This window comes from Triticum aestivum, chromosome 5B, assembly GCF_018294505.1.
Source record: "Triticum aestivum cultivar Chinese Spring chromosome 5B, IWGSC CS RefSeq v2.1, whole genome shotgun sequence".
Lineage (NCBI taxonomy): Eukaryota > Viridiplantae > Streptophyta > Magnoliopsida > Poales > Poaceae > Triticum > Triticum aestivum.
In genome coordinates, this window is record NC_057807.1 from 706,380,163 (window position 1) to 706,407,339 (window position 27,177).

At 41.9% G+C, this 27,177-nt stretch overlaps 1 protein-coding gene across 1 annotated transcript; it reads left to right on the forward strand.

The window, feature by feature from the left end:
- The first annotated feature begins 4,457 nt into the window (after nt 1-4,457).
- LOC123114417 (E3 ubiquitin-protein ligase listerin) lies at nt 4,458-15,202 on the forward strand. The gene is made up of 14 exons (XM_044535877.1): nt 4,458-4,779; nt 4,941-5,003; nt 5,120-5,197; nt 5,715-5,806; nt 6,185-6,287; nt 7,133-7,285; nt 8,072-8,727; nt 8,826-9,312; nt 9,957-10,444; nt 10,625-11,423; nt 11,883-12,573; nt 12,670-13,706; nt 13,822-14,292; nt 14,428-15,202. Exons 1-14 carry the CDS (start codon nt 4,597-4,599, stop codon nt 14,884-14,886), a joined length of 5,760 nt encoding a protein of 1,919 aa, XP_044391812.1. The 5' UTR covers nt 4,458-4,596; the 3' UTR covers nt 14,887-15,202.
- Nucleotides 15,203-27,177: the final 11,975 nt, after the last annotated feature.

Below are 27,177 nucleotides of genomic sequence, written 5' to 3' on the forward strand. Positions count from 1 at the left end.
ATTCATGACATTTATTAAAAATTACGAGCATTTAATAAAATCTTTGGATTTTTTAAATACATGAATAATTTTGAAATTTACGAACATTTTTAAGGTTTAGACCTTTGTAAAAATTTCTGAACTTTATTTCTAATTTATGAATATTTTTTAAAATCCATAAATAGTTAAAAAACCAATAACATTTTTATTTGATGACTTTTTGAAATAGAAAGATAATCGGCTTTTTATAAGATAGAAGCGGAGTGAGCGGAAAACATACTAAGCTAGCAATAGGTTTGTGGGCTGATCTATATGAATGTTGTAACAATAATTTCACCGTTTTGGGCATGGAATAGGAGCTCTGAAGCTGGCCAAACGGGCTGGCCTGCTGTAAGCTTACACTAGATCATTGATGACGCGCGTTGTTGCGCCCGTCAATTTTATCAATTGAATGATAGGAAATTGCACAAAAATATAGCTCACGGTGGCGCGTATTGCCGCGCCCATAATTTTTTTCAATAAAATGATAGGAACTTTCATAAGTATATGGAGACACACAACATGCATGATAAGTTTGTAAAGTTTTTTTTTCAAAATGGCATGCATTCATTAAGAAGAAAATAGTTGTCAGTTAATTAGGGAAAACAGAGCGAAAACCAGGCTGGAGTTAATTATAGAGAACCGGGCAAAAACCATTACAACGCTGAGCGGCACACAAAGATACCCACGCACACCACTCCAAAGAGGGTCTCCTCGAGACAACACACCGGGATAAGTTTGTAAAAGATGATCCATGTATTGGACAGTAATATATAGAAGAGGCGGATTCTAGTCACTGAAAGGAGTGTAGTAGTTTCTAAAGAAGGAACTAAGGAATCGTATAGGGTATTACACTATGAAGTACCATCTGTCCCAATATTCACAATAACATAGCACCAGAGCGACGAAGACAACCATATAGAATACAGATGTTGCAATACTATGTGTATTAATAAAATGAACGTATATGCTACAGAAGCAGTCTCTATAAGTCAAGATCCCAACATTTAGTACTCCCTCTGTAAACTAATATAAGAGCGTTTAGATCACTATTTTACGGAGGGAGTACTACATTACTCTAAGATAGGATAAAATAAAGTCGCAACTCTAATTGATAGGTAAGGCACAATAGGCATCTAGGTAATGCAGGCAGCAATCTGATCTGCACTTATGGGCAAACATTTGTTGACTCTCACCATACAGTTCACTGGACAACACTCAAATTGTAAGCAAAGTTCTCACTTGATACACCAAAGTCATAACTCCTTCCATTACCTCAAATAAACAATAATAGAAAATGTGTTTCTCAAATTGGAAACTTACATAATAGGTATGCCGTGGAGACGAGGGCAAGGCTTCGACCAATGATGCCCCCCGCATTGCCGTGCCCATACTTTTCGACGATAGAATATTCAAGAAGTCTGTAAATGCATGCAAACGAAAGCCAAGCATATAAGCCTCGCTAGTGGTCTATGAACATACTCCAAAACTCATTTGAAAATTAAACCTTGATCTAGAGGAACAGCTAGCATCCACTGATTGGATGAATGCAGAACTTGAAACATGGAGTTGCTAGAAACAAGAACTATGAACCGAAGTGGAGAAACATCATTGCAAGGATGAACCCAAGCCAAGCTGTAGGATGGAAAACTATGCTTTGGTGTCCTACAGTACCTGCATGACAGGTCACATAATTGTCAGCTCTAAGTTCCAAGTGTACAATGCATTATAAGAAGATGAAAGCATGTAACTCTGATCAATGTTCATCGTACTAATTTCCAAATATAAGTAAATGTTTTACTAATTATACATGTATGGAGGTTTTGTTTAGTCCCAATAGATTTCCAAAAGGTGCAACTTCAGCTTCACAAAAATGAAGTTGTATTTTAAATCCATCGAGGCATATACCAACTCTAGAGGATCAAGACATATACGAACTCTAAAAGTAGTTCATATTTACATGAGGTAGGAGGGTTTTACGCAAGTGCCTATGTTTTTGGTTGGCTTGTTCACTTTGATGACATCAGGTCCTTATAAAGATTAAGGTCTGAACCAATTACAATTCAACTAAGAATGGCGTGAGAGAATCTTGTAATATACAATGAAGATTATTAAGATTTCTTTGCCTACTTTAGATGAAAATCATTGTACGCGTAGTGCTTAAAAATAGAGGGGGCATAAATTTCCAAATGAGTGAAACATCAGAGTGTTCATAATCCACGCAAGATTGAGTAGCCAGATTGCATATGTTCAGAAAGGCATACAACCTGTACAGATCGCACCAACATGTGATAAAAATACAGAGGGAAAACATAGAAGGACGAAAGTAAGATAGCTTACTTGAAAAATGGTGAGATCATTTAATCTCCAACAGATCATCTCGCCGCTGATAGCTAGAATCTTGTCCCTTGCTCACAATACAACAATCTGAAATTATCACGGAGGTTGACCGCTAGGAAGAAGAGTTGATTCAACCCAGGAGGTGGAGATGGACCTGGATGTGCGGCGGCATAGCCGAACTACCACCTATTGGTTGAATCGACACCATGTAGTAATATCAGTTTTCGATCTGAGAACTCTAGACGGGAAGGATTAACAGATCAGAGGAGAGTATATGACGCACGAGGAGTAAAGAACGAGCATCAATCGATGTGGTAACTGCCCTGCAATTATTCATCGCCGGCGAGTGGCGTACATTAGTCGCCATTAAGGTCCTGTAGTGATGTTTATTTACCTCCTCGATTCCCGACGACTATTTGATGCTCGCAAGGTGACCCTCTCGCCCGCGTCGCCTCGACTGGATCCCCTCGCGCGCCTCGCCTCAGCTGGATAATCCCCTACCGCGCCTGATCCCCTCGAGCAGGTCTCGCCTCGGGTCCTCCCACCCGTGTGTCGGCTCAATCGAGCACCTGGGCCGGATCCCCTCGAGCAAACAATTTTTTTAACGAGCAGAGCTCTGTCATCCCTTGCTCGGTTAGAGAAATGGGCCTCGTAATAGCTCAATGAAGCCCAATCAACCACATGCCTTGGAAAAAGTCACCAGAGTAACAGCCCATCGGGATAGATGGCCCAGGTCGCGGTAAACTGACACTATAAGGAAGATCTAACGACCAGAAATGATCCAGGCGCGAAATCTAATGGCTAAAATCGTTGATGGCGTGAGAGAGCTCGGTTTAGGTGCAGTTTTACTGTTCTTAATGGCACGATACGACCCGCATGTATAGGCCGTGCCATGATGGCCTGCGTGCTACTCCCTCAGGCCAGACACGACCCCTAACTAATTGGGCCGGCCTGCCGTAAGGTTACATGGCACGATACGACCCGCAGGGGAATGTTTAATGTATAGGGCGTGCCATGACGGCATGCGTGCTACTCTTTCAGGCCAGACACAACCCCTAACTAATCGGGCCGGCTCGTCGACACGCCATGCACGAAGGTCCACGTGCTATTTGGCCCGTTGGGCTATTTATTGGGTCAATTTAACCTACTGGGCTGATAATTATAGGCCATGCATATAAATAAAAAAAAATATAATAGTGCTAGGCAGGCCCGTGTGCTCAGCCTAGCAGTCCAAGCACAGCCCAGAGCGTGCTGCGTTCCTGACACGACATGATTAGCTTGTGCAAGGCCTGTCCCATGACGTGCCGGGCCGGCCTGCCAGGCAGGACTCGATTGGTCAGCTTTGCTCCGAAGAGGCTCAAAGACCACCAACTGACATCGGCCGAAATATATAGACACCATAACACGCACCGAACAACTCCGCTCTTTCCTCATGCCAAAAACCATCTCTAGGGTCATCTTAGCACGATTTATGAATGAAAAACACGACAAGAACATAAATTGAAATCTAGCCAATGTGCACACAAAATCAAAATACTAAAACAACCAACCGCCATCCTACCGAAGAGAAAAGACTTAATCCCACGAATGAAGAACGAGGATACCAAGTGTTTTTTTTTAACACAGAGGCAAGCGCTGATACATACGCGCACACACTCACCCCTATGAATGCACACACGCACACTCTACCTCTATGAACACCTTCTAGAGACTAAGAGGGTGTTTGTTTCAAGAGACTTATTAGTTTAGGGACTTAAATAAGTCCTTATAAGTCCCATCTAAATCAAACAGGAGAGACTTATAGGGACTTAAAATGGGCATTTGGGACTTATGAAATAAGACTCTCAAGGAGGGACTTATAGTTATAATATGGTCTTCTAGTCCATGTTAAGTCCTAGGAACCAAACAGGTAGACTTTTTAGGGACTTGAGACTTATAAGTTGGGACTAGAAAAAGTCGTAGAACTTATGAACCAAACAGGGCCTAAGCCAGCATATCATCATGAGATTTACAACATTATCGTAAGCGTCTCGTCGTAAAAGGAAATAAAAAAAAAGTTGTACAAGTCGGCAACAAGACTTGGCCGACTCCACCCAAAGTTTTTTTTTCCTTTTACCAGACAAGCCCTCCTCCTCCTCCGCTGGTCCTTCCCCTCTCTCGCGTCGGCGCTACTCCTCCTATACTCCGGCGGCGGGCGTTCGGCGGCGACCGGCGACACACAGAAGAAGAAGGAGAAGGATGGGGAAGAGCAAGGGCCGGGCGTCCAGCAGCGGCCTGGCGGCGTCGCTGCTGCCCGACGCGCAGGGCGCCGCCGTCCCTGCCGTCGGATTCGGGGGCTACCACGGCGCCTCCCGCGTCGAGCCCGCCGCCCTGCACCCGCTTCCCTCCGACGACCCCGACGCCCCAGCCCGCCTGCCCCCCGTACGTCCCCTCCCCTCTCCTCTCCTCTCCTCTTGTAAACCCTACCGAGTTCACTGCTCTAGCTAGGCTAGGCTAGGGTTTCGATTGATTCGCTCGCTCTCGAGCTCCACTTAATTAGGGCCTTAATTTTTCTTGTTTGTTTCGCATCATCATGCCGACAGGATGTGGACGCCCAGGTGCTGCAGCACCTCCGGAGGCTCGGCCGCAAAGATCCCACCACCAAGGTCTCCCTCCCTCCTTCCTGCTTCTGCCCCCCTAAATCGTTCATTGTTATCGGAAGCAACCTGCCGACCAAGTTCTGCAAATTGTTCCTCACTTTCTTCAATTCAATTCAATGCAGCTCAAGGCACTATCTACGCTCTCCGTGCTGTTTACACAGCAACCTGCCGACCAAGTCGTGCAAATTGTTCCTCAATGGGTACTTGCTCTCTTCCCCTTGCTTGTGTCACACAGCACATTTTCTTATCATACATGCTCCTCATTCCAGCATTAATTCATTCTAGGACTGATTCATTATATCTTCCTTAGCTCCAATATCTGCAATGATATTATTTCTATCTATGAGAAGAATATGCCAATTGCCAAGCTAGTCTTGTTTCAGCAACACGTAATAATGCTAATTCTTCCACACAGTTCATTCATGTAGTAAAACTTATATAGCTGTAGATTAGCATCAGTATCTTCCTTTGTGATTCGTTTTCTGTTCTTCCTGGTACGCTCACTAAATGGATACAGGGATGAAATGCCACAGTTTCCTGTCAAGTGAGTGTTTGTTTGGTTACAGGATATTGTTTTTTTCAACTTCCGAGTATTTTGCTCCTTTCATGTAGTGATGATACTACATCTATTTCATGTCATGCTTATGCCTCTTCCAGAAAATGTGCTGCGCCTACAGTAATCATTAATCAATCTACCTTCTCCATTTTATTTTATAGGCCTTCGAGTACAAGAGGCTGCTGCTTGACTATAACAGAGAAGTTCGTCGTGCTACCAACGATACCATGTCTAGCCTAGTCACCGCAGTCAAGTATGACCATTTCCTTTCTTTGGAATTCTTGATGATATGCAAGTGCTCTGTGCTCTACTGCTTTTACCTTTCTTTACCGTGACGTGGCTTTTAGTTGGTCCAGTTATTAAAGGCCTCATGCTCTGTTTCCATAAACTTGACACTGTTTTTTGACTAAAGATTTGTTCCTGCATACTCGACACATAAGATTTATCCATCTCCGCTACCTTGTTACTTGTGCTTGAGACTCAAGGGTAGTATTTGGGCCAGCATATATAAAGGATATGATCACTTACTTAAATATGCGTGTGTGTTTGCTCAAAACTGACAAAATATCTGGAAACAGAGCAAATTCTTTCAGTCTCCAATGTTTATGGATGTTTGAACTTACTGTTTCAGGAAGGGCCTAGCTCCGCATCTCAAGTCTCTGATGGGTCCTTGGTGGTTTTCTCAGTTTGACCCTGCTGCTGAGGTTGCACAGGCTGGTCGTCGTTCATTCGAGGTGCTGCATATGATGGATGATCTTTCCTTTATCTGGTTGATGATATTGGCTCTAAGTCATTGTTCCATCTGGATTTTGCATTCATTTTTCAGCTGCAATGCTTTTCTGCAGTAAACTTTAAACCCAGTGGCTTGGAAGAACTAAAAACAAAATTCATGAATGAATTTCGTGTCAATCAACTACCAAATATTCGCCTCTGATGCAATAGCATTAGTTTAAGCCCATATTCAAACTTAGCCTGGGCATGTTTGCTTAGCCAGCTCATATAATTTTCTTATTGGTTGTAACATATCACTTAACACGGTGCCTGTATGGCATGTCCTTAAAATGTTTGGGGAAACTCAGATTTTTTCCAGTAATGCCAAAGCTCAAATATCTAATCATAGCAAACATGCTGGATGTTTAACCTGATTGACATAGATTACTGTTACTGTTAAACTTAATTAGCTAGTCGATGTTGCTTTTGGACCAAACAGGCTTGGTTATTTGTTTAGTTCTATTTGCACTGGAGCAACCCGTTATGTTGGTTTGCTACACTGACCTGTCGAAGCATAAATAAGTGATGCTTTCTCATTCTTGAAATTAAGACCCGCTGTGGCCTGCACATAAAAAATAAGAGTTAGTCACCTTTAAACTAAAGTACTCTTCAGTTAGCTCATGATTTGTTTTGTGCAGGCCACAATTGTCATATTTTTGCATGGAATTTTGTAGGCTCACATATTTAGTGCACCGTGTGCATGAATAGCATAACCTTTGAAGACATGTGGATGCCTCAACAGGGTATTGTGTGCACCTGTACCCATGCTCATATATGACTTTCTAACATTTTTCTACTCTATTTGTAGGCAGCATTCCCACAATCGGACAGAAGGTTGGATGCTTTAATGCTGTGTGTGAAGGAGACGTTTGTGTACCTAAATGAGAACCTGAAATTAACAACACAAGCTTTATCTGACAAGGTTACACCGGCGGATGAATTAGAAGATATGCATCAGCGGGTATGCTTTATGGCCTTAACCCAACGTGCAATCCTGTGATCAGTTATCTTCATGTTTTAAGCTGTTTTTGTTCTGCACGCAACCTGTTTAAATGTTTTTCCAGCTGCAATGGAAATTGATCATTTCTGCAATTTTGTAAACCAGATTGATTAATCTCGCAGCTTTCTTTGGGCAGTAAGGCTATCGTTTATACTGAAGATTTAAGTATTCTGTTTCAGCGTTTTGGAGTTTGGACTTTTGAGGCTCATACTTTAGAACTCTATGGGGTGTGCAACTGTCTTTGATTCATAATGGGAAAACATCAGAGTTGTAGATAGATCTCTGTGTGTTCTTTGTGCTGTGCGAAATGGTGCTTAGATCTGTTGCAGTTGGTTTTGGGGTAGTTGATTGGGTCATCAATTTGTTGCTTTGCTGATGCTCCTGTTATTTTAGCATCAGATGCGCCCTTCATACCGCTGCTTCCTGTTATTACTCTGGATCTGTATGTGCTTAGAAATGCTGCACTACTGTTTGCGCATTCTCCACCTCCATGACCACCACGAGTGGCGTGCAGCAGTGGAAAGGGGGTTACCCAAATACTACCACACTTTCTTTTCCTGCTTGCACGGAGGCATGGAAAAGCTATGCCTTGAGAGCCTGACTGAGCCTCTATTTTCTTATGAAAAGGAGCTTTCATCATGTTTAGCTGCTGGATATAATTATGGTCTTTCACTTATGGTGTTCTATCTTCAAATGCCTACTGTGCTTCTAATACCCGCCACCCACTTTTCTATCTCCTTGTTTTAGGTAATATCATCGTCACTGTTAGCAATGGCAACTCTTATCGACATCTTACTGGGAGTAAAATTACAAAGTAATGGCGGTGAAAGTGCAAATACCGAAAGCAAGAGTCATTTAAAAGTTCGATCTGCCACATTGTCTTCTGCCGAAGCTGCACTTTCTATGCATAAATATTTTATCGATTTTCTGAAGTCAAAAAGTGCTGCTATACGGTCAGCTACATATACTCTGCTTACAAGTTATATCAAGTATGTTCCTCATGTTTTCAACGAAGAAGCCATGAAGATACTGTCTTCCACAATACTTGGCGCCTTCAATGAAAAGGACCCATTGTGTCACTCTGCTATGTGGGACACTATTCTTGTTTTTTCTAGAAAGTTTCCAGAGGCTTGGTCATATTGCAATATTCACAAGGTTGTCCTCAATCGGTTTCGGCACTTCCTACAAAATGGTTGCTATGGGTCTAAACAGGCCTCATACCCTCTAATTGTTCAGTTTTTGGATGTTATACCATCGGAAGTTGCTACAGAGAAATTTGCTATTGAGTTCTTACAAAATCTTTGGGCCGGTAGAAACCAGAGGCAGTTATCAGCTGCTGACAGTTTGGTTTTCTTCATTGCCTTCAAACAGAGCTTTTTGTGGCTTCTTAAGAAAGTACCAAGGTATCCTTTTAAAACTTTCACTGGTTTATTAAGTTTGATTTCATTTGTTTGCAAGTTCTCCTGTTTCTGCATAATTACCTTTCCCTTTTTCATTTCAGAAATTCTGTAGGAGATTCTACAGATAATATTCACAACAGGCTTATAACGAATGTTCTAGTCAAAATTGTCTGGCATGATTACCTTCAATTATCGTTATCCAAAAACCTGGACACAATTCCAGGTCTGTTGTCTGAAGAAGCAACTACTGATGATCACCAGCTATCTCATAAGTCATTGTTGGTGCAGAACGTGCGCCTTCCAATTTACTATTATCAGGACTTGGGGAAATGTATCGTTGAAATACTGGATGAGATTTCAGTTGCAGAAAGTCATTTGTTGGAAGTTGCTTGTGAGTCTCTGTTGAGGGACTATTTGGACATTGTTCACCAAGGGGAGAAGCTATCAAAATTTCAGGATCATGTAGACCAACTTGCTTCTTTCTTTTGTTCTTTGGATCTACTCGTTGTACAGAACGGTAGGACATGGCCGCTGGAAAACTTAGCAAGACCACTGGTTATACATTCTCTGCCAACTATCAAGTCCATGGTAAGCTAAGTCCATCCATCTCTCTTGACTCTTGTGATACAGAATATTTTATGGTACAAAACATATAATCTTCATGGTAATTACTTGCTCTTGATTGAGTAAAGGGCATCTTCCATTGTGTTATATTTTTGTAGAAATGGTGTCTAGCATGCAAATGTTTTCTGTAGATCATAAATCTGGATATATGGGTACTTAGTTGCAGCAATGTGAATTATTGATCTTGTTCAGTTGTAATAGTTTGGCATCGGTTGAGGTCTACGACACACACAGGTACGGGCGCATGGACACATGAAACTGTCCATAGAAGTTTCACACTGCACAAGGATTAGTGCAACATTGTGGCCCACAGCAATGTGCATTCTTGACCTTGTTTAGCTATAACGTTACATATGGAACAAGTAGGCAGTCATGGTCTTGAGTGGCCACCAATGCTTTTGATTGTCCTCCACAGCTTTGAAGTTAATTATTTTTCATAGGTAGAAGTTTGTTACCAGCTTCGTCATATCTGTTTGTTTCCTCAACTTATATCATGCTAATATTGATATATACTGCAGCAAAAATGTTTCATAATTTATGATATATTGTGCTGATATGCAAACTACATACAAATTTACTTAATTCAGGTTTTTTTTTACTTGATGCAGGATTCCCCAAGTCTTGTTAAACTCCTAATAAGTTTGGTTGAAATATTCGGACCTGCCCACCTGTTCTTGAAATATGTTGAGAAAAATGATGATAAATCATATGTTGAGCCTTATCTGAATGTATTCAATTCCGACTTTGTCCCTTGGTGCTTGGATGGGAAGGATATCACCTGCAGCTCAAAGATTGATTTATTGCTTTCTTTAATTCAAGAAGAGTGCTTTTTTGACCAGTGGTGTTCGATCATCAAATATATTATAGCTAAACAAAAGCGATCAGTTGATGATAAAATCTCACACACTAATGACCAATTTGAACTGCTGACACTTATACTTCAAAAAGTCAGAGAAAGAATTGCTGTCGGAAAGCTGAGAAATTTGCAGAGAAGTGGTTCTCTGCCAGAACATTGGCGACATGATCTATTAGATTCTGTTGCAGTTTCTGTCTTCTGTGATCTGCCCACTACAGATTCTCATGTACATTTTCTATGGTATGTGCTTCTAACTTCATTATGTCCATTCTTTTAGTCAAAAGTTATAGTTCATTTTGATTACTCAGCAGCAGAAACTGTTGATAATTTGGTTTACTAGAGTTGCCATGTTGGTGACGTTCCACAAAATATGTGGTTGATGTGGGCTTGACTTGAATTTTATAATATGTCAAATTGTAGTGCTGCACTTGGTGGCTCCAGTCAAGATGATCAAGTTTGTTTTCTTTCTGCTGAGGCTGTTTGCAAAATACGTGAATCCATTTTGAAGTCTTTGGCATCGTTACTCATCACATCAACTTTTGAGTGGACAAGATCTGCACATTTTCTGTTGTTGCCAGCGGAACATGAGCATTTCAAGCTTCTAGGAGAACAGTCCTTGTCCGCAAACTTTGAGATGGCTCAGTTCGCCTTTCAAGTTTTTGAGCGTAGCTTGTTTGCGCTAAGGATACATGAGGAAGATTCGGTTTTCTCTCATATTCTGGCGGCTTTGTTTATCATCGAATGGGAATGCAGCATGGCTTTAACTCTTGGAGAAGAGAATGATTTGGAAGGTCACAAGGAAGAAATTGATGCTGAGACTTCGATGTGCAACAGTTCAGATGTTCATTTGGGTGCTACAGTGCATTTGAAGGCTAACCTTGCAGAACATATACATGCTTTCCGCCAAAGCTTAATTCCATCCTTTTGGAATGACCTTCATTCAGACACTTTGAATAGGCTGGCTAATATTCTAGCACAGTCTGTCAGGCATGCTGTATTTGATACAAGAGACTTAGGTATTGATAGGACAGCAGCCTTATGTTCTGAGTGGGTGGTGGACATGTTGAGACTCATCTGTCTTGACCACATAAAGCTGCAAAGTTTTTATGATATTTTGTTATCCGAGGGAGAAGATTGGCCGCTCTGGGTCAAGCCTTCTTTACAGAATGGCCATGCATCGGTGAAGATCCAATGTGAACTTCTTGCTACAGAAGAAATTGTAAGAATCTGTTTCTTTTTGTTCCCACCCCACCAAAACCAGTGCATGCTTCTATTATTCACACACTAACAAGACGCGATCCAGTTCTTTCTATGACTGTAATAGCATAGCTCTCTCTCTCTCTCTCTCTCTCTCTGATTTGATTTGAATACTGTTAGTTTGAAGAATGACAGGATGAGGCTTGGCTTCATTATCTTTTCCTTTCTTGATTAATTTGCAAAGTGTTAAGAAAATACAAAATGAAGTCCTAAATTTGACCAAAGGAAGTATACATAGTTAAATATTCTGAAGCGGAATATACATTTAAACTTGAAACAGTTTTTTTCATAATTCTTTTGCTTGACAAAATTCTAGGCAAGCTTAAATCGGTTATTTAGTTTAAAAGATCTTGAGTTGCTATGATTGAATACAGTGCAAATAACTAAATGCGCCTAATATGGACAATTTCTTTTGATGCAGGAACTGAAACATCAGCGGTTCGTTGCTTTTGTTGACAAGCTTGTCCTAAACCTTAGCTTTGGTGAAGTGATTCTAGGGATTCCAAGAAATCAGCATTGTACCACATCATCATCGATTGATGTTACTTCACCTGTTTCTTCCTTCTCCAGAGCATGGGTTGCTGCTGAGATGATCTGCACCTGGAAGTGGAAAGGGGGAAGTGCGTTTAGCACATTCTTACCTTCTCTGGTTCAGTACATGAAAACAGAGTCATGTCTTGAGGTCAGCATCATGCCATTTTTGCTTGACACGTTGCTAGAAGGGGCCCTGATGCACGAGAGTAGTAACTGGGCACTGTTCAATGTTTGGCATCTGTCTGACAGTGAGATTGATAAAATTCAAGATCGTTTTCTCCGTGCTCTTGTGGCTTTGTTATTTACTACTTACACAAAGGAATGTATTTGGAGAGAATCCGATGCACTTGTACTTTTTGAAAAGCTACTGGGTAGTCTTTTTGTCAGTTCAACAGTGAATAGAAAATGTTTAAGGACTCTTCCCTTCATCATGAGTACGATCATCAAGCCCTTGACAGAAAAAATGAAGTCGGGTGAAGCTTCTTCGTGCACTGATTTGGTGGGAGAAAGCATATTGAGTTGGCTTAATGAAGCCATCTCTTGTCTGTCATTGAGCACAAGGGAAGTAACACAACAAGGTAGGCTACACTATAATCCTTTCAAATTGTACTAGTGTATATAAATCATATGCTTTTACAGTCAGATAATAAATATATCATCTGTTACTTTGGCAGATATTGAGGATTGGATGCAAGTGGTGTTATCTTGCTTCCCGTTGGAGATAACTGGAGGAACAGCGAAACTGGTAGTTAAGTTTGAACGTGAGATCAGCGATGCAGAAACATCATTACTGCTTACTCTGTTTTCGAGGTACCGGGCTTTCTATGCTAGCGCAGATCCATCATTGTCTTCTAGTGGAACTAGCCTGTCGAAAACTGCTGAACTTTTGGGAGTGAAACTAACAGCGATTATGGTTGGTTATTGCTGTACAAAAATTGGTGAAGATGATTGGTGCTTTGTGTTCCGTATTCTACAAAAGTGGATTGAATCGTCTGTTTTACTTGTTGAAGAAATGACAGATGGCGTGAATGATGCTGTAATACACCGGACATCCGCTGTGGATATTTTGGAGAAGCTTAAACTGATAGCTTGCACTCCAGAGGAGCTAACATTTACTTTTGCTGAATCTGCTCTGGTTACATTGTGTTGCCTCAACCATGTTGACAGTCTCCATGAATCCCAAACTCTGCAGCTTATTAGATCAGGGGAGTATGCAGAGAGTAATGACAAGATGATGGAGAATGTCCTCCGTTTGTTCTTGGCTTCTGGTGTTTCAGAGGCAATTGCGGGATCTTGTAGTGAAGAGGCTTCATCCATCATAGCTTCTGGCCGTGTGGTTTATCTGCATTTTTGGGAACTAGTGGCATCATTCATCATCGATGCTTCACCACAGATTAGAGGATGTGCACTGGAGTCCATGAAACTGTGGGGACTAAGCAAGGATTCAGTCAGTGGGCTATATTCAATTCTTTTCTCCTCAGAGCCAGTATCCCATCTACAGTTTGCAGCTTACTCCCTACTTATGTCTGAGCCCCTCTGTGAAGTTTCACTAGTCAATGGAGGAAACCCTCAGGAGTCTGACATGGATCAACAAAGTACTGAGTCGACGCCAGATTCAGAGAAGGTCCTGTGCCTCAGGGATGAACTCTCATCCTTGATTGAGATGCCTACTTCTGAACTTGCCAAAACAGATCTGATTGCACGAGACAGGGTATAATAATTAATATTATTTTCGTTTCAGCTGTATTATTATTAGTTCAGCTATATATCTCTTGCTTCGTGCATCCATGTGCTAATATTAGGTTTGTTTGTGTTTTGACTCATAGGTTAATGTGTTTGTTGCCTGGGCATTGCTGTTATCGCACCTGCAGCGATTGCCGTTATCATCCAGTAGCAGGGCATTGCTGTTATCATATGTACAAGATAAGATTAGTCCCTGCATATTGGATTGCATTTTCCAGCATATCCCATTAAGGAGTGGGAGTGGCGGTGGAGCTAGCGCCAGCGGGAAGAAGAAAGATGCTGAACTGGTGCCTGAAGCAAAAGCTGCTGCGGAAGGTTCCAAGAATGCCATCGTAACATGCTCACTGCTGCCGTATGTGGAATCCCTTTGGCCTGTTGGAGTTATGGAGATGGCCTCACTGGCAGGGTCATTGTATGGGATGATGATTAGACTGCTGCCTTCTTATGTGCGCACATGGTTTACTGGCTTGAGAGATCGTTCACTGTCATCATCCATCGAGTCCTTGACTAGAGTATGGTGCAGTCCTCCGCTTCTATTAGATGAGTTTTGTCAGGTATGCCATTCAGGCTCTTTTACCTTTTGTCTTATTGTTATTGACCATGAATGAATTACTTTATATTATACTATATAATTGTCGGTCTGTCTGCTGGTTAAACTTTAACTAATAAAGTATATTGATTGCAAAAAGGTGAAGGAGTCTGTTTATGCTGATGAAACATTCTCGGTGAGCGTGAACCGGTCGGCATACGAGATCATTGCTACGTACAAGAAGGAAGAAACAGGGATTGATCTTGTGATACGGCTTCCGAGCTGTTACCCGCTGCGGCATGTGGAGGTTGAATGCACGAGAAGCCTGGGCATCAGCGAGGTCAAGTGCAGGAAATGGCTGCTGTCGCTGACGTCGTTCGTGCGCAACCAGAATGGCGCGGTGGCGGAGGCGATCCGGACGTGGAAGAGCAACTTCGACAAGGAGTTTGAGGGGGTGGAGGAGTGCCCCATCTGCTACAGCATCCTGCACACGAGCAACCACGGGCTCCCGCGGCTGGCGTGCAAGACGTGCAAGCACAAGTTCCACGGCGCCTGCCTCTACAAGTGGTTCTCCACCTCCAACAAGTCCACATGCCCGCTGTGCCAGACCCCCTTCTAGTTTAGTGAGCCTCTAGAAGCAAATCCTTTCATGTTTAGTTCTTGCCTGTTCAAATGATTCATGTTGTGTCGAGTTATACGTCAAGTTTGTTTGTGTTGTTAGCTGGGGATGTATGACAAGTTTTGCGTGAGCAGCCCAACAAAGAGAAGCAAATTTTGGTACGCAGTAGGGTACTAGTCTTTCAGTAGGGAACTTCCAGATTTTGGGAATGTATGACAAATTTTGTGCAAATAGAGGGACATGTTGTAATCAGGAATTATGCGAGATACTTTGAGGATGAAGAAATCAAAGGAGCATCATGTAGTATGTTCAGTTCCACCCCATCTTTTCATGTGTATAAAATCCATGTCTAGTTTATGCATCTGACATCTGCACTAAAATGCTGTGAATGAAAACATTTGTTAGGGTTTATGCAAGCACGAATATCAGATATCTCTTTTCGTTGTCAGCGTTGGCTAGGATCGTAGAGGCCAACTGGAGGTCTTGTCAACTTGGCCGAGGCAGCCAACACAACATAGGCGAGCAGCACTGATGCAATCACCATTGCACATGCCATGGCACGCCAGGTCCAGTGGCAACTTGCTCATATCCAACCAAGAGAAGCCTATCAAATGGAGTATGCCACTTGTTGCTTATCGCCTTCTCATGTTCAGAATGTGCTGTCTAAACTGGAGGTGTCGAAATGCACTCTTCTGTTCTTTGTCTGCTGTAACTTGTGAGGACCCCGCCGCCGAGTCCGGCCGGGGCACGAGGCCGACCCCGACCCGGCGCCACCTTCCCCAAGCCAAGGCCGACCCCCCCCCCCTCCCTCTTAAATAGCCGCCGCCGTCGCCCTTCACCGCCACCTGAGCCGCCAACCCCGCCGTCTCGCGCCGCTGCTCCTGCCGCCTCGCGCCGCTGCTTGCCGCCGCCGCCGCCTGCCGCTAGCCACCAGCCACCACCCGCCGCCGTCGGAACCCGCCGGAGCCCCGCCGAGGTAGAAGCCGCCGCCGTCGTTTTTTTTTTTGAGAAAACCGTTTCGTTTTTTCTAAGAAAACCCTAGTTTGTTTTTTTAGTTAGATCGGTCAGTTTTTCTGGTTTATTTATTTAGCGAGCATCCGCTTGTCCGTTCATTTTAACGAACGCTGTTCACTCGTTAGCCGCAGACAGCGAACGTTCGTTTGTTAGCCTGTTCATTAGTTTTCTTTTTCCAGGGTTTTTCCGCGATTATTTTCGATCGCGATTTCAGCCCGAATTTTAGATTTAGTTTACCTTTTCGCTTGTTTATCGAAATCAGGCGATTCAAGCGCCTAGAGTTTCGTCTCGAAGTCCTCTTTCTGTTTAGCCAACTTAAACAAGATTTTATTACTGTAAAATTTGACTTAAGTCCAGATTAGTAATCGGATCTTGTTTCTTTCGCAGTTTGAGTTTCGTTGCTTCGTTTGATTTGATTCTTTTTGCAAAGCGGAGTTCTTAAGTTGAACTTTCCGGTTAGATCTCTTATTTGAGTTTTACCCGTGCTTTAGATTGATTGCTTATTGTATGCTTGTTTGTTTGCGATAGAGTACCGAGAGTGCGAAGCGTGCTACTACGAGTCTCTAGGTTTCGCGGATCATCAGCAAGGCAAGTAACACTTTGATCATACCTCTTTACTACCCAGTTTTATTGCATTAGATCTATCCATCAAACATTGCATGATTAGGATCTGATTAATACGTGGGTTTTGGGAAGTAGATGAGGTAGTACCTATTCACCTGTTTATTATCAAACCTTTGGGAGTTACTTCTACGTACTGCTTATATTGCTATGCTATGCTAGTAGACGTGGATTGGACGAGTGTATCCATGACAGCTGTGAGTATTGATAATTTTTGGTTAACTTAAGGTGGCAACTTAAATACACATCTGGGTGGATTGAGGCACCTGGGGAACCCAGTGTTGCCTGTTTTTTTGGAAATCCCGGGGTTACCGTGTGATTCTCCTATGGACCGCCACCCAGGCTCAAAGGGATCATAAGATTATTCATGCTAGAAACTTCCGTGTGCAGCCACAAGCTATTATGGGCTCTAGCATAGTTGATTAAGTTGTGTGAACTCTTACAGTGGTAGACTAGCAGATGTAGGGGAAAGTAGGTGTAACTGTCTACCCATCGTAAGGTGCTAACGCTTCTGAAAGACCGTGTCTCGATCATCCGTTTCTCAAACACCATGTCGTGCGAGAATTCCAACGGAGCCGATCGAGTCTTGTGGGGAAAAGTGCGCAAACCTCTGCAGAGTGTACAAACTAATCATGGTTAGCCGTGTCCCCGGTTATGGACGTCTTGAGTATCTGGTTCTTGGATTATCATATTGATCTCATCATGTTACTTAAATAAATTGATTGGGTTTAATGATGATGCTTAATTAGGATTGAGTTGGGTGAACCTTCTCAATGTTTAACAACCACCATGATAGTTAAATAAAATTATTCCTTTGTTGTAGGGAAAAATCGGCTTTATGCAAAATTGTAACCATAGAGCTTTACACCAGCCATATTGCATGTAGTGATAACAATTATCAGTTCATTATTTCTCTATGTGTTACATTGCCAGCATATTCCATGTGCTGACCCGTTTCCGGGCTGCAACGTTCATGTTGCAGACTTTTCAGACGATGAGTAAGGTGCCTTAGGTCGTGATCTTTCACTCAGCTATGCCGTTGGAGTTGATGGACTCACTTTATCTTCCAAGCCTTCCGTTGTTATCGTTATTAGATGGCCTTAAGCCATATTATTGTAATAAGTTCTCTTTTGAGACATTCGATGTAATAAGTGTGTGATTGCTACTCTGTTATAAATCCTTCAGGTACTGTGCATGTCAGCATTACCGATCCAGGGATGACACTGATGCACAGAGATCAGACTGTTTGAGGTCTGGTCGCTACATACTTTGAAGCACAAGTGTGGTAAAAGGATAGTAACATTGTCCCTTCTCTCTTTTTCTCTCATTTTTTTATTTTGGTGGGCTTCTTTGGCCTTTTTTTATGGGCTTCTTTGGCCTCTTTTATTTTTATAAAGTCCGAAGTCTCATCCCAACTTGTGGGGGAATCATAGTCTTCATCATCCTTTCCTCACTTGGGACAATGCTCTAATAATGAAGATCATCACACTTTTATTGATTTACAACTCAATACTTAGAACAAAATATGACTCTATGTGAATACCTCCGGCGGTGTACCGGGATATGCAATGAATCAAGACTGACATGTATGAAAAATTATGAAGGTGGCCTTGCCACAAATACGATGCCAACTACATGATCATGCAAAGAGCAATATGCCAATGGAGCGTGTCATAATAAATGGAATGGTGGAAAGTCGCATGGCAATATATCTCGGAATGACTATGGAAATACCATAATAGGTAGGTATGGTGGCTGTTTTAAGGAAGGTAAATAATGGGTTCATAATACCAGCGAAAGTTGCGCGGCTCTAGCAAAGTGGAAGGGTAAGTGTGCGTATATCCATGGACTCACATTAGTCATAAAGAACTCATATACTTATTGCAAAAATTTATTAGTCCTCGAAGCAAAGTACTACTACGCATGCCCCTAGAGGAATAGATTGGTAGGAAAAGACCATCGCTCGTCCCCAACTACCACTCATAAGGAAAGCACTCAAAGAGCACCCCATGCAACAAATTTGTCACACAACTTTTACCATACGTGCATGCTATGGGACTTGCCAACTTCACCACAAGTATTTCTCAATTTCATAATTACCCAACTAGCATGACTCTAACATTATTACCTTTATATCTCAAAACAATTATCAGGCATCAAATTGATCATAGTTTTTAATGCACTTTCTATGATAGTTTTTATTATACCCAACTTGGATGCTCATCATTCTAGGACCAATTTTATAACCATCGCAAATACCATGCTGTTCTAAAAGACTCTCAAAATAATATAAGTGAATCATGAGAGATCAACAATTTCTTCAAAATAAAGCCATCGCTGTGCTCTAGAAAATATAAGTGAAGCACACAGAGCAAAACTATCTAGCTCAAAAGATAGAAGTGAAGCACATAGAGTATTCTAATAAATTCTAAATCATGTGGGTCTCTCCCAAAAGGTGTGTACAACAAGGATGATTGTGGTAAACTAAAAAGCAAATACTCATATCATACAAGACGCTCCAAGCAAAACACATATCATGTCGTAAATAAAAATATAGCTCCAAATAAAGTTACCAATAGACGAAGACGAAAGAGGGGATGCCTTCCGAGGCATCCCCAAGCTTAGGATTTTGGTTGTCCTTGAATATATTGGGGTGCCATGGGCATCCCCAAGCTTAGGCTTTTGCCACTCCTTATTCCATAGTCCATCAAATCTTTACCCAAAACTTGAAAACTTCACAACACAGAACTCAACAGGAAATCTCATAAGCTCTGTTAGTGCAAGTAAGAAAAACCACCACATAAGGTATTGTAATGAACTCATTATTTATTTATATTGGTGTTAAACCTAATGTATTCAAAATTCTCTATGGTTCATACCCCCCGATACTAGCCATAGATGCATCAAAATAAGCAAACAACACACGAAAAACAGAATCTGTCAAAAACAGAACAGACTGTAGCAATCTGTAACTCTCGAATACTTCTGGAACCTTAAAAATCCTACCAAAATAGGAAGTCCTAGGTAATTTTTCTATTGATCTACAGAAAGAAGAATCAACGCAAAAGCACGTTTCTGTGATTTATTGAATTTTTTCTCGTGCACGCAAAGTTTCTGTTTTTCAGCAGAATCAAATTAACTTTCACCCAAGGTTATCCTATAGGTTCTACTTGGCACAAACACTAACTAAAATATAAAAACACATCTAAACAGAAGCTAGATGAGATATTTATTAGTAAACAGAAACGAAAAGCAAGGAACAAAAAATAAAAGCGAGAATAGATCTATTGGGTTGCCTCCCAACAAGCGCTATCATTTAACGCCCCTAGCTAGGCATAAAAGCGAGAATAGATCTAAGTATTGCCATCTTTGGCATTCAATTCATAAGTGGCTCGCATAATATATTCATAAGGTAATTTAATTTTCTTTCTAGGAAAGTGTTCCATGCCTTTCCTTAACGAAAACTGGAATCTAATATTTCCTTCCTTCATATCAATAATTGCACCAATCGTTCTAAGGAAAGGCCTACCAAGAATAATAGGACACAAAAGATTGCAATCAATATCAAGAACGATAAAAATCTACGGGCACATAATTCCTATTTGCAACAATAAGAACATCATTAATTTTTCCCATAGGTTTCTTAATGGTGGAATCCGCAAGGTGCAAATTTAAAGAGCAATCATCAAATTCATGGAAACCTAGCACATCACATAAAGTTTTCGGAATCGTGGAAACACTAGCACCCAAATCACACAAAGCATAGCATTCATGATCTTTTATTTTAATTTTTATTGTAGGTTCCCACTTATCATAAAGTTTTCTGGGGATAGAAACTTCCAAATTAAGTTTTTCCTCATAAGATTGCATCAAGGCATCAACGATATTTTAGTAAAAGCTTTATTTTCGCTATAAGCATGAGGAGATTCAACACGGATTGCAACAAGGAAATACAATCTATTAAAGAGCAATTATCATAATTAAATTCCTTGAAATACAAAGTAGTGGGTTCATTGCTATGTAAAGTTTTGATCTCTCCAATCCCACTTTTACCAATTTTAGCATCAAGATCAAAATACTCCAAATCATCGGAACACTTTTTAACTAAAGTTGATTCACTTCCAGTCCCATCATTATCAAGATTCACATTGCAAAACAAAGATTTAATAGGGGACACATCAATAACTTTTAGATCTTCATCATTATTTTCATGAAAACTAGAAGAACACGCTCTAACAAAGCAATCTTTCTTAGCACGCAACCTAGCGGTTCTTTCTTTGCACTCATCAATGGAAATTCTCATACCTTTGAGAGACTCATTGATATCATGCTTAGGATGAATAGATCCAAGTTTCAAAGAATCAACATCAAGAGAAAGTCTATCAACGTTCCTAGCCAATTCATCAACTTTAAGCAATTTTTCTTCAAGCAAAGCATTGAAATTCTTTTGAGAATTCATAAATTCTTTAACACTATTCTCAAAATCAGAGGGCATATTACTAAAATTTCCATAGGAGTTGTTGTAGGAATTACCATAATTATTAGAGGAATTACTAGGGAATGACCTAGGATTAAAGTTTCCTCTATACGCGTTATTACCAAAATTATTCCTACCAACAAAATTCACAACCATAGATTCATTATTATTCTCAATCAAAGTAGACAAAGGCATATCATTAGGATCAATAGTGGCACTCTTAGAAGCAAACAATTTCATAAGTTCATCCATCTTTCCACTCAAAACATTAATTTCTTCTATAGCATGAACTTTTTTACTAGTAGATCTTTCGGTGTGCCATTGAGAATAATTAACCATAATATTATCAAGGAGTTTTGTAGCTTCTCCTAAAGTGATTTCCATAAAAGTGCCTCCCCCGGCTGAATCTAAAATATTTCTAGAAGCAAAACTCAATCCGGCATAAAAGTTTTGTATGATCATCCATAAATTCAAACCATGAGTAGGGCAATTGCGAATCATCAATTTCATTCTTTCCCAAGATTGGGCAACATGCTCATGATCAAGTTGTTTAAAATTCATAATATCGTTTCTAAGAGAGATGATCTTACCGGGAGGAAAATATTTAGAGATAAAAGCATCATTGCACTTATTCCAAGAATCAATACTATTTTTAGGCAAAGATGAAAACCAAGTTTTAGCACGACCTCTAAATGAAAATGGAAATAACTTCAATTTAACAATATCATTATCCGTATCTTTCTTCTTTTGCATATCACGCAAATCAACAAAATTGTTTAGATGAGTAGCGACATCTTCACTAGGAAGGCCGGAGAATTGATCTTTCATAACAAGATTCAACAAAGCAGCATTGATTTCACAAGTTTCAATATCATTGAGAGGAGCAATCGGAGTGCTAAGGAAATCATTATTATTGGTATTGGAAAAGTCACACAATTTAGTATTATCTTGCGCCATCGTGACAAGCACACAAAAAGGCAAGCAAAAGAGAGAGGAGAATGGGAAAGAGAGGGCGAATAAAACAGCAAGGGTGAAGTGGGGGAGAGGAAAACGAGAGGCAAATGGCAAATAATGTAATGCGAGGGAGATGAGTTTGTGATGGATACTTGGTATGTCTTGACTTGAGCGAAGACCTCCCCGGCAACGGCCCCAGAAATCCTTCTTGCTACCTCGCAACCAACGGCGCCAGAACCTCGCAATCAACGCGATAAAGGGGTTGTCAATCCCTTCACGGTAACTTGCGAAAGTGAGATCTGATAGAGATAATATGATAAGATAAATATTTTTGGTATTTTTATGATATAGATTGGAAAGTAAAATATGCAAAATAAAAGTAGATGGAAAACTTATATGATAAAAGATAGACTCGGGGGCCATAGGTTTCACTAGTGGCTTCTCTCAAGATAGCATAATTATTACGGTGGGTGAGCAAATTACTGTCGAGCAATTGCTAGAAAAGTGCATAGTTATGAGAATATCTAGGCATGATCATGTATATAGGCATCACGTCCGTAACAAATAGATCGACTCCTGCCTGCATCTACTACTATTACTCCACAAATCGACCGACTCCTGCCTGCATCGAGAGTATTAAGTTCATAAGAACAGAGTAACACATTAAGCAAGATGACATGATGTAGAGGGATAAACTCATGCAATATGATATAAACCCCATCTTTTTATCCTCGATGGCAACAATAAAATACGTGCCTTGCTGCCCCTGGTGTCACTGGGAAAGGACACCGCAAGATTGAACCCAAAGCTAAGCACTTCTCCCATGGCAAGAAAGATCAATCTAGTAGGCCAAACCAAACTGATAATTCGAAGAGACTTGCAAAGATAACCAATCATACATAAAAGAATTAATAGGAGATTCAAATATTTCTCATAGATAAACTTGATCATAAACCCACAATTCATCGGATCTCGACAAACACACCGCAAAAAAGAGTTACATCGAATAGATCTCCAAGAAGAGGAAGGAGAACTTTGCATTGAGATTCAAAGAGAGAGAAGAAAGCCATCTAGCTAATAACTATGGACCCGAAGGTCTGTGGTAAACTACTCAAAACTCATCGGAGATGCCTTGGTGGTGATGGAGAGGCCCTCCATGGTCGATTCCCCCTCCGGCGGAGCGCCGGCGAAGGCTCAAAGATGGGATCTCGCGGATACAAAAGGTTGCAGCGGTGGAAATAGTTTTTCGTGGTGCTCCTAGATGTTTTCGGGGTACGTAGATATATATAGGCGAAGGAAGTCGGTCAGGGGAGCCACGAGGGGCCCACGAGGCGGGGGGCGCGCCCACCCTTACTGGGCCCGCCGGCCACCCTCGTGGCTGCCTCGGCTGCTTCTTGACATCCACTCCAAGTCTCCTGGACTGCGTTTGTTCCAAAAAGATCGCCCCGAAGGTTTTATTCCGTTTGGACTCTGTTTGATATTCCTTTCCTTTGATATACTGAAATACGCAAAAAAAAACAGCAATTCGGGTTGGGCTTCCGGTTAGTAGGTTAGTCCCAAAAATGATAAGTAAAGCCCATAAACATCCAAAACAGGTAATATAATAGCATGGAACAATCAAAAATTATAGATACATTGAAGACGTATCACCCACCCACCACCCACTTCATAGCCACTGTCGAGGACTTAACCTACATGCTCGATTACGGCTCTGAAGACATCGACGATATGGACGACGATGCCGGAGAGGAGCAGACACAAAAACCACCGCCTATAGGGCGCTGGACAACCACCTCCTCGTATGATGTATACATGTTGGATACACCCAAAGAGAACAATGGTGATAATAAAAAGGATCCAATCGAGGATACGCCTCCTGAGAAACAGCCGTATAGTTGCTACCATTGTCTTTCAGCTTGGTTTTCTCTTAGATACTGCGATAATAAAGAGAACAACATGTTGAAAACGGGTGCTTCACCTAGCGGTGCATCTAGGACATATGCTCTTTTGGCAGCTATGATGATCCTCAAGTTCCGGACCCAGTCCGTATAGTTGCTACCATTGTCTTTCAGCTTGGTTTTCTCTAGGAACGCGTTGAAGTTGAGGGCAACATTGGCGTGGGCCATTTGATCTACAAGACATATTGCAAAAGTTATAGACTAAGTTCATGATAATTAAGTTCATCTAATCAAATTATTTAATGAACTCCCACTCAGATAGACATCCCTCTAGTCATATAAGTGATACATGATCCGAGTCAACTAGGCCGTGTCCGATCATCACGTGAGACGGACTAGTCATCATCGGTGAATATCTTCATATTGATCGTATCTTCTATATGACTCATGTTTGACCTTTCGGTCTCTTGTGTTCCGAGGCCATGTCTGTACATGCTAGGCTCGTCAAGTCAACCTAAGTGTTTTGCATGTGTAAATCTAGCTTACACCCGTTGTATGTGAACGTTAGAATCTATCACACCCGATCATCACGTGGTGCTTCGAAACAACGAACTTTCACAACGGCGCATAGTTAGGGAGAACACTTTCTTGAAATTATTATGAGGGATCATCTTATTTATGTTACCGTCATTCTAAGAAAATAAGATGCAAAAATATGATAAACATCACATGCAATCAAACAGTGACATGATATGGCCAATATCATTTTGCTCCTTTTGATATCTATCTGCGGGGCGCCATGATCATCATCGTCACCGGCATGACACCATGATCTCCATCATCGTGTCTCCATGAAGTTGTCTCGCCAACTATTACTTCTACTACTATGGCTAACGGTTTTAGCAATAAAGTAAAGTAATTAAATGGCGTTATTCAATGACACGCAGGTCATACAATAAATAAAGACAACTCCTATGGCTCCTGCCGGTTGTCATACTCATCGACATGCAAGTCGTGATTCCTATTACAAGAACATGATCAATCTCATACATCACATATATTTCATTCATCACATCCTTTTTGTCCATATCACATCACACGGCATATGCTGCAAAAACAAGTTAGACGTCCTCTACTTGTTGTTGCAAGTTTTTACGTGGCTGCTATAGGTTTGTAGCAAGAACGTTTCTTACCTACGCCAAAAACCACAACGTGATATGCCAATTGCTATTTACCCTTCATAAGGACCCTTTTCATCGAATCCGATCCGACTAAAGTGGGAGAGATAGACACCCGCTAGCCACCTTATGCAACTAGTGCATGTCAGTCGGTGGAACCTGTCTCACGTAAGCATACGTGTAAGGTTGGTCCGGGTCGCTTCATCCCACGATGCCACCGAAACAAGATAATACTAGTAGTGGAAAGTAAATTGATAAAATCGACGCCCACAACAAACTTGTGTTCTACTCGTGCATAGAAACTACACATAGACCTAGCTCATGATGCCACTGTTGGGAATCGTTGCAGAAATTAAAAACATTCTACGCATCACCAAGATCAATCTATGGAGTAACTAGCAACGAGAGAGAGGGGAGTGCATCTTCATACCCTTGAAGATCGCAAGATGGAAGCGTTGCAAGAACGCGGATGAAGGAGTCGTACTCGAAGCGATTCAGATCGCGGTGGATTCCGATCTTAGCGCCAAACAACGACAACTCCACGTTCAACACACGTGCAACCCGATGACGTCTCCCGCGGCTTGATCCAGCAAGGAGGAGGGAGAGGTTGAGGAAGATGGCTCCAACAGCAGCACGACGGCGTGGTGGTGATGGAGTGGCAGTTCTCTGGCAGGGCTTCGCCAAGCTCGCGTGGAGGAGGAGAGGTGTTGGGGAGGGGAGGGGCTGTGCCTTGGATGTGGTGCTGCAGCCCTCCCCTCACCCCTCTATTTATAGGGAGAAGGGGGAAGGGGGCCGGCCCCTCTAGATGAGATCTAGAGTGGGGCAGCGGCCAAGGGGGAGGGGGCTTCCCCCAAGCAAGGGGGGCGCCCCCCTTAGGGTCCCCCCCCCAACCCTAGGCGCATGGGCCCTAGGGGAGTGGCGCCCAACCCACTTAGCGACTGGTTCCCTTCCACCTACAGCCCGTAAGGCCCTGCGGAACAGGTGGCCCCTCCCGGTGGACCCCCGGAACCCCTCCGGTGGTCCCGGTACAATACCGGTATACCCCCAAATATTTCCGATGATCATATGATGACTTCCCATATATAAATATTCACCTCCGGACCATTCCGGAACTCCTCGTGACGTCCGGGATCTCATCTGGAACTCCAAACAACATTTGGTAATCACATACAAATCTTCCTTATAACCCTAGCGTCATCGAACCTTAAGTGTGTAGACCCTACGGGTTCGGGAATCACGCAGACATGACCGAGACAGCTCTCCGACCAATAACCAACAGCGGGATCTGGATACCCATGTTAGCTCCCACATGTTCCATGATGATCTCATCGGATGAACCACGGTGTCGAGGATTCAAGTAATCCCGTATACAATTCCCTTTGTCAATTGGTACGTTACTTGCCCGAGATTCGATCGTCGGTATCCCAATACCTCGTTCAATCTCGTTACCGGCAAGTCACTTTACTCGTTCCGTAATGCATGATCCCGTGACTAACCACTTAGTCACATTGAGCTCATTATGATGATGCATTACCGAGTGGGCCCAGAGATACCTCTCCGTCATACGGAGTGACAAATCCCAGTCTCGATTCGTGCCAACCCAACAGATACTTTCGGAGATACCTGCAGTGCACCTTTATAGTCACCCAGTTACGTTGTGACGTTTGGTACACCCAAAGCACTCCTATGGTACCCGGGAGTTACACAATCTCATGGTCTAAGGAACTGATACTTGACATTAGAAAAGCTTTAGCAAACGAACTGCACGATCTTGTGCTATGCTTAGGATTTGGTCTTGTCCATCACATCATTCTCCTAATGATGTGATCCCGTTATCAATGACATCCAATGTCCATAGTCAGGAAACCATGACCAGCTGTCGATCAACGAGCTAGTCAACTAGAGGCTCACTAGGGACATGTTGTGGTCTATGTATTCACACATGTATCACGGTTTCTGGTCAATACAATTACAGCATGAATAGTAGACAATTATCATGAACAAGGAAATATAAGAATAATCATTTTATTATTGCTTCTAGGGCATATTTCCAACAACCGAAATGCCATACACATAGCATACTTGGGATAGAAGTCGTTGCATTTTTTGCTTTGTAGGTTGTGCACAAGTCTCGTATCCGCCTATTGAG

Bases quoted from the DNA above. Each gene is read 5' to 3' on its own strand.
- LOC123114417 (XM_044535877.1), top strand. From the start codon at position 4,597: ATGGGGAAGAGCAAGGGCCGGGCGTCCAGCAGCGGCCTGGCGGCGTCG. The intron at 6,288-7,132 runs GTGCTGCATATG...CTCTATTTGTAG, and splicing joins CTGGTCGTCGTTCATTCGAG to GCAGCATTCCCACAATCGGA. The intron at 9,313-9,956 runs GTAAGCTAAGTC...TACTTGATGCAG, and splicing joins TGCCAACTATCAAGTCCATG to GATTCCCCAAGTCTTGTTAA.